Source organism: Bos indicus x Bos taurus, chromosome 25 (assembly GCF_003369695.1).
Source record: "Bos indicus x Bos taurus breed Angus x Brahman F1 hybrid chromosome 25, Bos_hybrid_MaternalHap_v2.0, whole genome shotgun sequence".
Classification (NCBI taxonomy): Eukaryota; Metazoa; Chordata; class Mammalia; order Artiodactyla; family Bovidae; genus Bos; species Bos indicus x Bos taurus.
The window spans coordinates 5,798,495-5,813,398 of record NC_040100.1 but is presented as its reverse complement, the minus strand read 5'-3'; the positions used below and the strand labels follow the sequence as shown (position 1 = coordinate 5,813,398).

Here is a 14,904-nt window from a genome sequence, read left to right as displayed (position 1 = left end):
CTCCAAGGCACGAAACACAAGGGTCTCCCTGGAGCTCAGAGGACCAGAAGCTCCACTCCTACTTACTCTTTCATGTTGACGGACTTGCCTTTTTCTGCTTCCTTCCTCAGGTTCCTCACCAACACATCTCCATACTTCCCAATGATAGGGAACATCTAGACACAAAACACAACAGCACAGGAAGTTAAATGTGGAGAAGTTTTCAAGTTTTAGAAGAACCTGGTTTTCAGGGGCATGGAGCCGTAAATGACATTTTATTATGAATCTGATGATGTCTCTTTTAGGATGTGAAGATAAAAACCATTTTAGGAAACTCAAATTTGGCACACGCCTTAGACAGGGATATGAATTTATTTTCTACCTTATTCTTTAAGTTGCTCATGGAAAACCGTATTCTTTTCTTACCTCCTTGAGCTTCCCACTGGTGAAGGCTGGAGAGAGCAATGTCCGTATTCTCTTCCATTGTTCATCCTCAGCCACAGAAACAGCATTTTTCATAATTCCCCTTGGACCAAAAACCTAGAGTTGAAAGCAAAACACATTTTACCCTACCTAAGTGTTGGAAGTCTCAACAGTTGGGGAAAATTTGTTAATAATTTGGGAACAATGTATCCAACAAATCTTTCAGTTCAGTTCAGTCGCTCAGTCATGTCCGACTCTGCAACCCCATGAACCGCAGCACGCCAGGCCTCCCTGTCCATCACCAACTCCCGGAGTTCACTCAGACTCACGTCCATTGAGTCAGTGATGCCATCCAGCCATCTATCCTCTGTCGTCCCCTTCATGTTTAATGACTATCTATGTAGTACCAGGCCCTATGCTAGATGAACAATAAACATTTATCCTGAATGTCTAGGTTCCTGTGAATGTGGAAGAGACATTCAGCCACTTGATGTGGTTTCCAGCATTCATATTCCAATCTCCTTTTAAACACAAATGACCCATGTAGTATGGAAAGGGTTCTTCCAGGGGGATAGAAGGGAATAAGATCTAGTTCATGTTCCTGGGCCATGCAGAGAAGGGATTGGTGACAGCCAGCCAGATAGCCTTGGCCGACTGCATTTTGCCTCAGGTTACTTCAGTCTTTACATATATTTACAGCCTGACCAACTGGAAAAAGGAATGTGTTGACATGGTGGGGACTTTTTAAGTAGTACTAACTACGCAAAAGATTATGAATCTACCTGATCTTCTGAAAAAAAATTATGCAATGATATGGAAAACATTTCCCCCTTCATTTTCCCCAGGAATAGAAGGGGAAAGAAGACAATTCTACTTCTCAGCTTGGGACAGGTGTATGAAGCAAACTTGTTTGAAAATCTCCTCAATCTTTCAAATTTATATTTTGTTTTAAAATAGATTGCTCCAACACTCATTCATGATAAAACTCACAAAACAGGAAGACAAAAAAATTTCCTCAACTTGATAAAGAGCATCTACAAAAAGACCTACAGCTAATAGCACTTTAATGATGAAATACTAAAGTGACATCTTCAAGATAGGAGACTCATCACCAGAGTGGAGACTCCAGCCTTTGTTGTCTCATAATTAGATAGCTCACAGTAAATGAAAATAGGTCTAAGAAGCCTCAGCAATACAACAGAGCACACTTGAAAATAACTCACAAAAAGAGGAGAATAGCTGATGTTTGCATCATCCCTTCCTCTAGGCCTGAACTGCTCAGCATCAAAAGGGATTTCCCCAGCCTGAGACATTTTCCCTTGCTGGAAACATTAAAAATGACTAAAAGAGACAACAGGATCAGTGACCAGTTTCTCCAGCCTTTCAGAACATTGCACAAATGACCTGCTTTGCTTTCACCCTTCCCAGAGAAGAGCAGAGCTGAGACAACTAGAGACAACTAGGAACAAAGAAGAAGGGCAGGGACTACCAGTGTCAACCACACAGCAGGAGTGACTATGGTTCTCTGTATCCTGCTCTGCAGAAAACCCCAGAAACTTTGCTATGATGAAACCAACTGCCAGCATAGTCATTGAAAAACCTCTGAAAATTTTGGTGCTGATCACTCCCAGGGTTCTATATTCAGTTCAGTTCAGTTCAGTTCAGTTGCTCAGTCGTGTCCGACTCTTAGTGACCCCATGAATCACAGCATGCCAGGCCTCCCTGTCCATCACCAACTCCCGGAGTTTACCCAAACTCATGTCCATCGAGTCAGTGATGGGCAGATTCCAATTTCTTGCGTCCTGTCTTCCCCCTCAACCCCAAGAGAGCTGCTCCAGCCAGTGATGCCGTGAGACCCAAAATCCATATCAGCTGCCAGCCCCAATCTTTTTGGCTGGGCATGTGTAAAACCCCATCCCAGACCCCTGCAGCTGCTCAGGTGTCTATACTATATCAGTAGAAAGCAGTAGGTATAATGTGCTTTTGTAGCTACACAAACACACACACACACACCTATCTGTCTTTATCTGTATTTATCTGTCATCTGTCTATATCATCTGGCCTGCTATCATCTATCTACACAGAAAAGCATGGATTTGCACTGATAATACAGGTGGTGACTCCACAGACTAGTTTCTCAGTCTTTGAACCTGTGACTTCTTCTCCAACAGTGAGAATGCCAGCTTCCATCATCCTTTCTATATTATTACTTGATCAATCTTCCTTTATGGACCCAATCCACAATGCATCCCTTTCCACTCACAATGCCCCCTCGCCTTATGGGCCAACCCCACAAGTGAGTATTCTGGGTTACCTTACCAGGGAAAGTGAAAGGGGCTCCCCTGATAGCTAGTTGGTAAAGAATCCACCTGCAGTGGAGTAGACCTCAGTCCAATTTTTGTATCAGGAAGATTCCCCTGGAGAAGGAAAAGGCTACCCACTCCAGGATTCTTGGGCTTCCCTTGTGGCTCATCTGGTAAAGAATCCTCCTGCAATGTGGGAGACCTGGGTTCAATCCATGGGTTGGGAAGATACCCTGGAGAAGGGAAAGGCTACCCACTCCAGTATTCTGGCCTCGAGAATTCCATGGACTGTATAGTCCATGGGAACATGACTGAGTGACTTTCACTTTCACTTTACCAGTGCCCAGCTGCCATCCCTGTGAACACCATCCCCTCCCTACTCAGTCTCTGATTTGGAGCCACTGTCCTCCTTCTCTGGCCCCACCCTGATGTGTGAGGCTGCCCACATTCTGTGGCCCACCTATGGGTTTAGGACTGGATAGTCCAAGAAGACATGACGGGCAAGGGAAGGAGAGGGGAAGGAAGGGGCAAAAAAGAGAAATGAAGAGCCATGTGCAGCTTCTGATACCAACGGAAACTGACCAGTGTGTGTAGCCTTTCTCCCCAGTCAACTGAACAATCAGCCGTCTTTTATTCCATGTTCATGGTGTTCAGGGAGTTTCATGAATCCTACCCTACTGCCTCCAACCCCACTAGAGCTGCCCAGCTAGTGCCACTGTTGATGCTATAAGACCCAGGATTGATAACAGCAGTCAATCTTTTTGGGTGGGCATGTGCAAAACATTATGACAGGCCCCTGCAGATGCTCAGATGCCTAAAGCCAGTCCTCACTACTGTCACTCGACTGCACTGACACACCTGTCCGCAGTTAACCTCCGCAGCCACAAACCTGCACACAGCCAGGCTCAAGCCTGAGCACAGCAGTGAAGACCCAGCACAGCTAAAAATGAATAAATATTAAATAAACACATTATTTTAAATGGATAGTCTTTCCATAAATGGTGCTAGGGCAATTCAGACATTTAGAAGCCAAATTAAAAAAAAAAAACTTAACCTCACACGTTACAGAGAAACTAACATAAAATGGGTTATAGGCGTAAATGTAAAACATAAAATGATTTAATGTTTAGGGACAAAATAGGAGAAAATCTTCAAGGCCTAGGGCTAGGTCAAGATATTTTGGACTTGACAACAAAGGCAAAATCCATAAAATGGAAAATTGATAAATCATTCATCAAAATTTAAAGAGCAGTGTTTGCTATGCTAAAGACCCTGATAAGAGGAAAAAACAAGCTACCTGCTACAACTATATAAGAATAGTAAGAAGGAGACTTGTAGGGATGGAATAGTTCTGTACATTGATTGTAGTGGTAGCTACACAAATCTACATCTAGGACACATTTCACAGAACAAAACATACACAATGAGTGAGCATGAAACTGAAGAAACCACAATATGCTCTGTGGATAGTATGAATGTCAGCTTTCTGCTTTGAAATTGTAGACTAATTAATCAATTTATTGCCGTTGGAGGAATCAGGATGAAAGGTACCTGACATCCAGCCTTTCTGTATTTTTCTCTTTTGACAATATCCTGTGAATCTGTAATATATTTCAAAATGCATATCTAATAAACAAATTTTAAATTAAAAAAATGGATGCCTACCTTCCGGTTTGTGAAGACAGAATAACATTCTTTCACTAGTACTGTTTTGATCACATCTGGATCTGTGATAACCAACAGAGGATGTTTACCTTCAAAAATCCTGTGTGGGGAAAACAAAGCTGGTTAAACTTAATAAGCCATTTTCTGCAGCTGGAGCCATACCTGGAAGTCCAGATGTTTATCTTAACATTACATAACCCATCCTTCTAAAGTTATCATTAAAAATACCATGAAAACACTGCTAATTCTAGGTGGTAGGTATATGGGTATTTCCTGTATCATTTTCCACAATTTTTATAGGTTTAATATATTTCATTATCAAGAAGGAAGTTAGGTTAGTAAATAATTGAAGGAAGTAAATTATCTGAAAATTAAAAAATAATTAAGGGGAGTCCATCTACTCAGTCATTTTTTAAGATATACCCAAAGCACGAAAATGCATATAATATTAGATGAAAACTGTAGATACAGCTATCATAAATATGTAACAATATATCTGCAAATGGAAGAAGATTTGGAATGCTCCACAACTGACAGTGGGATATGAAAGATTTTTTTGTCCTATTTTCTAAAATTTGCTTACTAGTTAATATTTTTTAAGCAAATATTTTAAATGGTGAGATATCTTTGGTAGCATCAAGTTCAGGAGAATTTGAACAAAAGGAAAAAGATAATGACAAAGATCAGAGAAGTATGTATAACTCATCTTTTAAATATTTTCTTTTCATTACATGGGTCCCGTGGGCCTCAGGCTCCATGTCGGTGACATCCGTCACCAGCAGGGCAGGCCCACGTTTGACCCACCTATCACACAAAGCTGACTCCTCAGATGTGACATGTCACTGTTTGACCTGATCTCCTGACTATCAGGATGCCCATTCATGGGAATTGGCCACTGGAATGAGGTTTACTCTGGGTTATTTACTGTCTTCTGACATTTTGGTTTCATTATCAATCACTTGCAATGGCTAGAACAAATTGGAAGATTTTCCACATGTTCCCTATTCCTCCTTTAATTTCACAGAAGAATCTCAAATGGTTTCATGATCACATATAAAAATTGCAGAGAAACACTGCACTTACTTCTGCCCATTTCCAAAAGCTGTTCTAAAACTCAGAGGGTGTAAGTGGGTGCAAGAGCATTTAGTGCTGAAGCAGTGACAGGAGGGATTGAGGAGGCACTTAATCTGCTCTTCCACCTGACTGAGTTATTATTTGTATGATTCCCTTCTTCCCACCATGGTTTTGCAACAACACTTGGGTGGAGAAGAGATAGTGGTTTGCTTTATATTCATGATGTCACTCCAGCCTTAATAATTTCTCTCACTAACAGTTACAATCAGGTCTTTGAACCCACCTCAGATCATAGTGATTCAGTGTACTGATGAGTGGGGTCAAAGTCTGTATTTATAACAAGCTCTCCCAGGTGCTCCTCATACATCCATGCATGAGAACCATTTTCTAAAAGAGAACTGGGATCCACCATGAAAAACGGACTCCAGCCCGAGCTCACAGGTACTAAGCGTTGGAGGGGCAGCTGGAGCTGGGCCAGTAGTGTCCCAGTGCTATGTATTCTTTCCACTCAAGCAGGTTGACATGTGGGGCCATGGCAACTCACAGGTTCCCATGGTTTCTGAGGGCCTCATGAGAGAAGATGAAGAGGTCCGGACAGGTAGAGCCTCTGCCACTTGCTGTTGGCAAAGAAGCACCACAAGACACCTCTCCCTCTGCTCTCACCAAACCTCCAACAGCTCCTAAAGCCCACCTGACAGACTGGGTTAGATATATATACCCTACATCTCCTCAAGGTCAGAGAAAAACAGTAGATAAAACAATCATTGAATACAATTCTATTGGAAAATCTTACCTGAAAATTAAACAAATTCCATACATGTAGAGAAAGTAAAAAGCTGAGCAGAAATGATGTCCCATTATGTTAATCTATAACCCTCATCTCTTTTTCCAAAAGGACATATTAAATCCAGAGTTTAAATAAAGGATATTGGGTTTAAATTAAAAGGTAATCATGTGGGAAAGGGTCATAAGATACATTTATGAGCACATATTAGAATGTTCTGGGATAATGCATTTTATGCAATTAAAGGTAACCTAAGGAGAGAAAAATGGAAAAGGGGAGGAAGAGTGAGATCCTGGAGAGAAAGTGATGCTAGGAGTCCCTGGGCCTCAAAGTCTGGAGAAAAGTGACGACCTGTGGTCCTCCAGGCCTGATTCAGACTGTGGACCTGGATACCTGGTGGCTTTCATGATCTCTGGTAGAAAAAACCTGCAAGCTTTACAGCAAATGACTTCATTCCAAGAAGCTTTGACTGAGAGTGCCCTCCACACCACCAGGGGAGGGCAGGATTATTATAACAAGTGTGTCCGATGGGAGTTTTCAGAATACTCACCCCCACATTTTCCCATACTTTTTAAAACATTCTTCATCAAACTCACAAACACCCTATAAGGAAAAACAATATTACATTATTAATATCCTGTATTGAACCCTATCTCTAATTCACAAAACTACTATTTTTCACTGGCAGTTGGAGGGAAGTTTTTTTTTAATATAAATTTATTTATTTTAATTGGAGGCTAATTACTTTACAATATTGTATTGGTTCTTATTCACAAATGTCTTAAGGGGAAGGAGGGAAAATAGAGGAGATATTTGAAACTGACAATTTAAAATCACTCTTGAATATTCTTTGAATATTATAGACACTAAACACTTACCCTGTCAGTGAATACTAATTACTCTTTGTCTTCCTGAAGGCTTTTCCTTGTGCATGTGTTGTCTAAAATCTCTTCATCTCTAATCCTCCATGGACATGTGACAAAACTGAAGCTGAGGGAAGTAACAGATTCCTACACACACTTTCATCTCCTAGTTAAGCAGCCTTTTCATTTATCTCATGGGCTCTTTCTAGAATTCTAGCAGAATAAGCAAGTTAAAGCACTAGTAACATCTTTTAATCTCACAGATTTAAAGAAGTCTAAGGGGTGTGTGTTCAATGAGAAAGTGAGTGAGTGACTGAATGAATGACAAATTGGACATACCTCCTAGTCTTCCAGCTCAACACAGAAAAAAATGGGGAGATGCCACAACTATACAAGGAACAGTGCATTTTAAACACCTGGCTTGATAGGAATAACCAATTAAAAAAAGGATATAGCTCCCTTGCTAAGACTAGCGAGGGGGACACTCTCCATCCCCCTTCTGATGTCTATGTCAGAAGCTTACTCTGTCCCTTTTTGTACTTTAAATAAATCTCTGCTATGCAAAAGCTCTTGAGTGATCAAGCTTGGTCCCTGGTCCAGAAGCTAAGTCTTCTTCGGAGATCACGAATCTGCATTGTTCACATTAAGCTATCATCTTGGGGCTTGCCCAGGATCTTCAGGACAGGGTAAGAACATTCAAGAGCTCTAGTCTCTCTGCTTTCTCAGTATACATATTTTCTGCTTTACTTTTACTAACTCTACGGTTTGCTTGTGTGAATGAATGACATGCCCTGCACAAAGCAAGTGATGAGCCCTGCTCTGCAGTTTCACGGTGCCTCGTAATGACTGAAGGCAGATCCAAAAAGGGGAGCCTTGTCAGGGGTTTATACCACCTGTCAATGCCAAGAGACACCCAATGTCCCTGTGAAGGGAGTGGCCAGAGGATGGCAAAGCGTGTAGACAGAACTTTCCTTTCTCGGTCATTTTTCCTGGTCCCTTTGACCACTTTGTAATTGCATGGGGAATCAGAACTACTAACCTAATCTGTTGGGTCATAGACTTTGAGTAGACTTGAGATTCATGCCGTTACTATGTACTTTCACTTAGACCCCAAGCTTGGTAGTCATGGAAGTGCCTGGTCTTGCTAGGAGCCAAAAGCTACAAGAGCAGATTTGGGAGCAAGACAGAACTTTAACTCCAGGAATGTCTCTCAGGCTAAAGGTCACTCTCTTGGCTGCCTCAGGGACCAGCGATCTGAAAGTGAGTCTTTGTCATGGCTGTGCCTCTGATCTATGTGGAGAGAAGCACTGCTGCTGACCATGAGGTTTTTGAGGACACAGATTGGGAATTGCAGGATCTGGTCAGATTGGAAATGCAAAGGGTTTCTTCCTTTAGTAGTGGACCAGAAGAGGCTCTCGGGTGGCTTCTGTCTCAACTCCTTAGATATTCTTTCTGTGGAATCTGTGGAAATGGACTGGAAGGATTGGTTCTAGTAGCTTGAGGACAAAAATCACTTTTTCCTCGCTGGCCGACCCTTTTGCTATCACATATACTGGCGTGGTGACACTCAGAAGGGACATCTTGGTTGTTGTTTATCCCTTTATGACTCACCATTTCTACTGCAGTCAGGACTGTACTCAGGAATGTGCATAGGCACAGGGAAGACGGATGCTTCCCCTAGTAGTCCTAGCTTGGTAAACATTTTGGGAAACTACTCTGACAAATCAAAGGTTGTGGTGGTATAGAACTAGAAATCAATTTGGGATGCCATCAGATCTACCCCTGGTGCATCTCCACCCCATCTCAGTGGTAGAACCGGAAGAGGTGAATCAGGCTCCTGCATTGGTAAGGGACAGACTAAGTCCGACCAGGGAAGGAAAACTTCGGTGGAAAGTCTGTCTACACTCCCATCTAGAGCAGAGAGGGACGCCTTCGGTGGAAAGAAACCATGGCTGTGGATGCTTCTTTTTTCTCTCTTATAGATGGGAACTAACATTTCCAAAACCACTCCTTTAAAATCTATTTAAAAAAAAACAAAAACAAAAAACTAGGACAAGTTTGATCCCTAGAGTTTAAAAAGACATGCCTGATCTTCTTCTGTGATACCAAATGGCCATAGTATCCTTTGGAAGACAGGGAACACTAGCCTGCTGAAGAGTCTCTTAATTACAATATTGTTTACAATTAGATCAGTTCTGTAGAAAACAAAGAAATGGGTGGAAGTGCCATATATGTTGCTCTTTATCTCTCTGTGAGACATGCCAGACTTGTGTCCTAAGGGTACAGACTTGAGTGTGAAACCTTCAGCTCCCTCCTGTTCTCTTACTTTGCCCCTGTATCTGGGGCTGCCAACTGAACAGGCTGAGAATCAAGGCACCCTTCCAGGAGAGCTTACCTCAGTCTCAGTAGACTATTTAGAGGATATGTCTTGGGACAGATGCTGATTCCTGACTTGAGAGCTCGAGTTTTGGGGGAAGCCATTACTTTTGGAGATGAATGGCTTGGAGGCAAGGGGAAAGAGGGATCACAAAATAGCCTTCCTCCCTACTGGGAGCCAAGCCATTCCCATAACAGAGCCACTTTGCCAGATGTATTCTTGAAGGACTCAAGAGAGCATATGCTAAGACTTTAAACTATGCTAAGTTAACTAACATAGAATAGGGAGAGAAGGAAACTCCTGGTAAACTCTTAACAAAGATTATGGGAGGCTCTCCACATGTTTACTGACATTGATCCTGAAATTACAGAGGGAGAAATGATCTTAAAAGATAGATTTCGGGGATACTCTTTCTACCCCCTTCTGATGCCTATGTCAGAAGCTTTCTCTATCTCCTTTATACTTTAATAAAACTTTATAAAAAAAAAAAAAAAAGATAGATTTCGGAGAGTGTTTTGCCTATGTTCTCCTCTAGGAGTTTTATAGTTTCTGGTCTTACGTTTAGATCTTTAATCCATGAGTTTATTTCTGTGTATGTGTTAGAAAGTGCTCTAGTTTCATTCTTTTACAAATGGTTGACCAGTTTTCCCAGCACCACTTGTTAAAGAGATTGTCTTTAATCCATTGTATATTCTTGCCTCCTTTGTCAAAGATAAGGTGTCCATATGTGCATGGATTTATCTCTGGGCTTTCTATTTTGTTCCATTGATCTATATTTCTGTCTTTGTGCCAGTACCATACTGTCTTGATGACTGTGGCTTTGTAGTAGAGCCTGAAGTCAGGCAGGTTGATTCCTCCAGTTCCATTCTTCTTTCTCAAGATAGTTTTGGCCATTCGAGGTTTTTTGTATTTCCATACAAACTGTGAAATTATTTGTTCTAGTTCTGTGAAGAATACCATTGGTAGCTTGACAGGGATTGCATTGAATCTATAAATTGCTTTGGGTAGTATACTCATTTTCACTATATTGATTCTTCCAATCCATGAACATGGTATATTTCTCCATCTATTAGTGTCCTCTTTGATTTCTTTCACCAGTGTTTTATAGTTTTCTACATATAGGTCTTTAGTTTCTTTAGGTAGATATATTCCTAAGTATTTTATTCTTTTCGTTGCAATGGTGAATGGAATTGTTTCCTTAATTTCTCTTTCTGTTTTCTCATTATTAGTGTATAGGAATGCAAGGGATTTCTGTGTGTTGATTTTATATCCTGCAACTTTACTATATTCATTGATTAGTTCTAGTAATTTTCTGGTGGAGTCTTTAGGGTTTTCTATGTAGAGGATCCTGTCATCTGCAAACAGTGAGAGTTTTACTTCTTCTTTTCCAGTTTGGATTCCTTTTATTTCTTTTTCTGCTCTGATTGCTGTGGCCAAAACTTCCAAAACTATGTTGAATAGTAATGGTGAAAGTGGGCACCCTTGTCTTGTTCCTGACTTTAGAGGAAATGCTTTCAATTTTTCACCATTGAGGATAATGTTTGCTGTGGGTTTGTCATATATAGCTTTTATTATGTTGAGGTATGTTCCTTCTATTCCTGCTTTCTGGAGAGTTTTTATCATAAATGGATGTTGAATTTTGTCAAAGGCTTTCTCTGCATCTATTGAGATAATCAAATGTTTTTATTTTTCAATTTGTCACTCATTATCAGAGAAATGCAAATCAAAACCACTAGGAGGTACCATTTCACGCCAGTCAGAATGGCTGTGATCCAAAAGTCTACAAGCAATAAATGCTGGAGAGGGTGTGGAGAAAAGGGAACCCTCTTACACTGTTGGTGGGAATGCAAACTAGTACAGCCACTATGGAGAACAGTGTGGAGATTCCTTAAAAAACTGGAAATAGAACTGCCTTATGATGCAGCAATCCCACTGCTGGGCATACACACTGAGGAAACCAGAAGGGAAAGAGACACGTGTACCCCAATATCCATCGCAGGACTGTTTATAATAGCCAGGACATGGAAGCAACCTAGATGTCCATCAGCAGATGAATGGATAAGAAAGCTGTGGTACATATACACAATGGAGTATTACTCAGCCATTAAAAAGAATACATTTGGATCAGTTCTAATGAGGTGGATGAAACTGGAGCCTATTATACAGAGTGAAGTAAGCCAGAAAGAAAAACACCAATACAGTATACTAATGCATATATATGGAATTTAGAAAGATGGTAACAATAACCCTGTATACGAGACAGCAAAAGAGACACTGATGTATAGAACAGTCTTTTGGACTCTGTGGGAGAGGGCAAGGGTGGGATGATTTGAGAGAATGGCATTGAAACGTGTATAATATCATATATGAAATGAGTCGCCAGTCCAGGTTCAATGCACGATGCTGGATGGTTGGGGCTGGTGCACTGGGACGACCCAGAGGGATGGTATGGGGAGGGAGGAGGGAGGAGGGTTCAGGATGGGGAACACATGTATACCTGTGGCAGATTCATTTTGATATATGGCAAAACCAATACAATATTGTAAAGTTAAATAAAATAAAATAAAAATAAAAAAAAGATTTCTCATTCAGTCGGCTCCAGATATCTGCCATAAGTTATAAAAACTGGCATTTGGACCAAATCAGTCTTTAGAAAAACTGTTACAGCTGGCTCAGACAGTATATTATGGTAAAGAATATGAGAAAGAAAATAAGAGGGGAAAAAAGAACCAGGCAAAAGACTGAAGCCCCAACAATGGCTGTTAGACCTGCTCTGAAACAGCCTGAGAAAAATGCCCAGATGGACCCAGGTGAAAAGGGATGGGCTTGTTATTACTGTGGAAAGAAGGGGCATCTCAAGTGGGATTGCCCTCAGGCATCTATGCCACCCCCAGCTCCATGTCTGGTCTGAAAAGGACCATACTGGAGAAGAGACTGCCCTCTAAGGTGTAGGCCCCAGGGGTCGGACTCTCAGGACAATCAGGACCAAAGGTGCCCACACAAGCTCCCACCCTAATTACACCTGAGGAACCCTGGGCATTAATAACTGTGGGGGGCCAACCAGTCGATTTTATTTTGGACCCTGGGGCAGCTTTCTCTTTGCTCACTGAAGCCCCTGGTCTGCTTCTGTCAGAACGAGCCAAACGTTATTATTTCAGTCATCCTTTAAGCTGCAACTGGGACTCTGAGCTGTTTTTCTCACGAGTTTCTAATCGTGCCAGAGTCTCCCTCACCCCTTCTGGGGAGGGATATACTGAACAAAGTCCAGGCCTCTGTTTTCATGAATATGGAACCCGTTCTTTTAACTGAAAAAAATGTAAATCCTAAAGTGTGGACTGATGGAAAAACTGTGGTCGAGCACAAAATGTTGTTCCTCTCCTTATCAAGCTCAATGACCCTCACCTATTTTCATATCAAAAGCAATATCCATTAAAACCTGAGGTTAAGAAAGGGTTAAAGCCTATCATTGAAAATTTAAAGTAACAAGGGCTATTAATTCCCTACAATAGTCCACGTAACACTTCTATTTTGGGTGTGAAAAGGCTCAAATGATAAGTGGAGACTTGTTCTAGATATATGAATAATAAGTGCCTAATTCTTATACTTTATTGTCTGAAATTCCTAAACAAGCCATATAATTTTCAGTGACTGATTTGAAGGATGATGCTTTCTAACATTAAACCTATATTAAATCATCCTCTACCTATGATTTTAAGACAATTGAGAGGATTCTTGGGCATTACAGGCTATTGCCAAATTTGGATTCTGGGTTATGGGGGACTTGCCCAGCTTTTAATGAGGGCTCAAACTGCCCCCCCAAAAAGGGACTCTCTCTATGACAGACTGTTTTTGCATACAGATATTGTCATAGATCCTAAAGCCTTAGAATTAACTAACTATGTGACTCAGCTTTTCAACAGACATTACTAGAACTCTGGGAAGTGACCCCTGACCCAGCCTCCACATTGGTCTAATTTCTGGGTCTGTGGAGCACTCCCCCTCCTAATCAATTGAAGGCTTCCCATGGTGGGTTTCTCCACTTCAAGGAAAGGACTTTCTTCAACTCTGCAAATATCTTCATGAACAACAATCGTATGTGATGCCTCTTCTTGATCTGATGACATCTAACAATCCTAAAATGGACTGGTGTAACTATGGACATAATGTAACTTTTAATTTTGATTATGTTTTAACTTGGTTTAATGACCATTTTGCCTTATATCTATAACTATGTAACTGGATTTGTTTCTAACTGGCTGAAACCTCTTAAGTTACAAATGGTTGTTCAAGCTCCTATGAATGCCACAGGCTCCTCAAACTATTACTTGGGGTCCCTGAATCAGACACCCTCAACATGAGGGTTAGGAGAATATGTTGCCTCAACAATTTAGGGACTATGCCCCTCAACAGCAGGAAGTAGTTATGGGATGAAAATGATGCCCCTTTCCCTTGCAACATAATTCTCCTAAAAGAAAAGGTTGGGGAGGGGGGGATGAGAGAGTCAGTTCCTAGGCAGGCTGATAAAAAGACCAGATTCCCCAAGGAGGAGAAAGGGGTCTGAGGCTCTCAAGGAGAAAAGGACAAATATTTTTTTCTATATTACTTTGTCTTAGTGAATATGACAATGTATCTTGCTCGAGGACATGTTTCTCCTTAGCAAGAACCTTCTGACTAATCTTGTTATCTTGAAACTTGTAAATTGTGGGAGTGGGTCTGGTAGGACCTTTACAAACTTGAGACATTCTTTTGATGTATTGTAATAACCAATTTAAAAAGTATACAGCTCCCTTGCTAAGACTAGTGAGGGGGGCACTCTCCATCACCCTTCTGATGTCTGTCTCAGAAGCTTTCTCTGTCCCTTTTTATACTTTAATAAAACTCTGCTACACACACATACACACAGGACAAAAAGACCTGGCCTGAGTTTTTACTTCTATAACTTAAAAAAAAGCCTGTCCCTAAGTTTCTATCATGATATTTAATGCTTTAACAAGTAAATGAAAGTCTCAGAAATGTGAATTGGGGTGCATCTACTAAAGAGTTCACCTAGGAAAGGTGGAGAGAAAATTACTGCTTCTTCAGATGGAAAAATGTTCAGGAAACTCTGAGGCAGTAACAAGACAGTGAAGACCTCAGTTGGGAGAATCAGGATCTGAGAAACAAGCCTCATGTCTGCAGGACAGGAAATCTAAGCCAGAGAGCAGCCTGCACACGGGGCTCTGCCTCTGCACATCTGAATGCAGTTCATGACCTTCAGTTCAGGGGCCAGGCCCTGGGGAGGCATCAGAGCTGAATGAATATCAGAATTCACAGTCCATCTGCCACCTGGTACATTCCTTTCAGTTAAATTAAACTTCTAATAATTTTGTCAAATCATATCATTTCTAGTGATTTTTGTATATGTAATTCTGCCTTATTTTTAAAAACTCCACAATT

The 14,904-nt window shown here is 41.1% G+C and overlaps 1 protein-coding gene across 1 annotated transcript in view; it reads right to left on the bottom strand.

Annotated features, from left to right (window-relative positions):
• LOC113883747 (cytochrome P450 3A24) overlaps nucleotides 1–14,904 on the bottom strand; it is a 44,149-nt gene that overhangs the window by 24,034 nt on the left and 5,211 nt on the right. The window contains exons 3-6 of the mRNA XM_027527712.1: nucleotides 6,779–6,831; nucleotides 4,371–4,470; nucleotides 406–519; nucleotides 67–155 (exon numbers count right to left, since the gene is read on the bottom strand). Coding sequence (XP_027383513.1) covers nucleotides 67–155; nucleotides 406–519; nucleotides 4,371–4,470; nucleotides 6,779–6,831 — 356 coding nt within the window. The remainder of the gene's footprint in view (nucleotides 1–66; nucleotides 156–405; nucleotides 520–4,370; nucleotides 4,471–6,778; nucleotides 6,832–14,904) is intronic.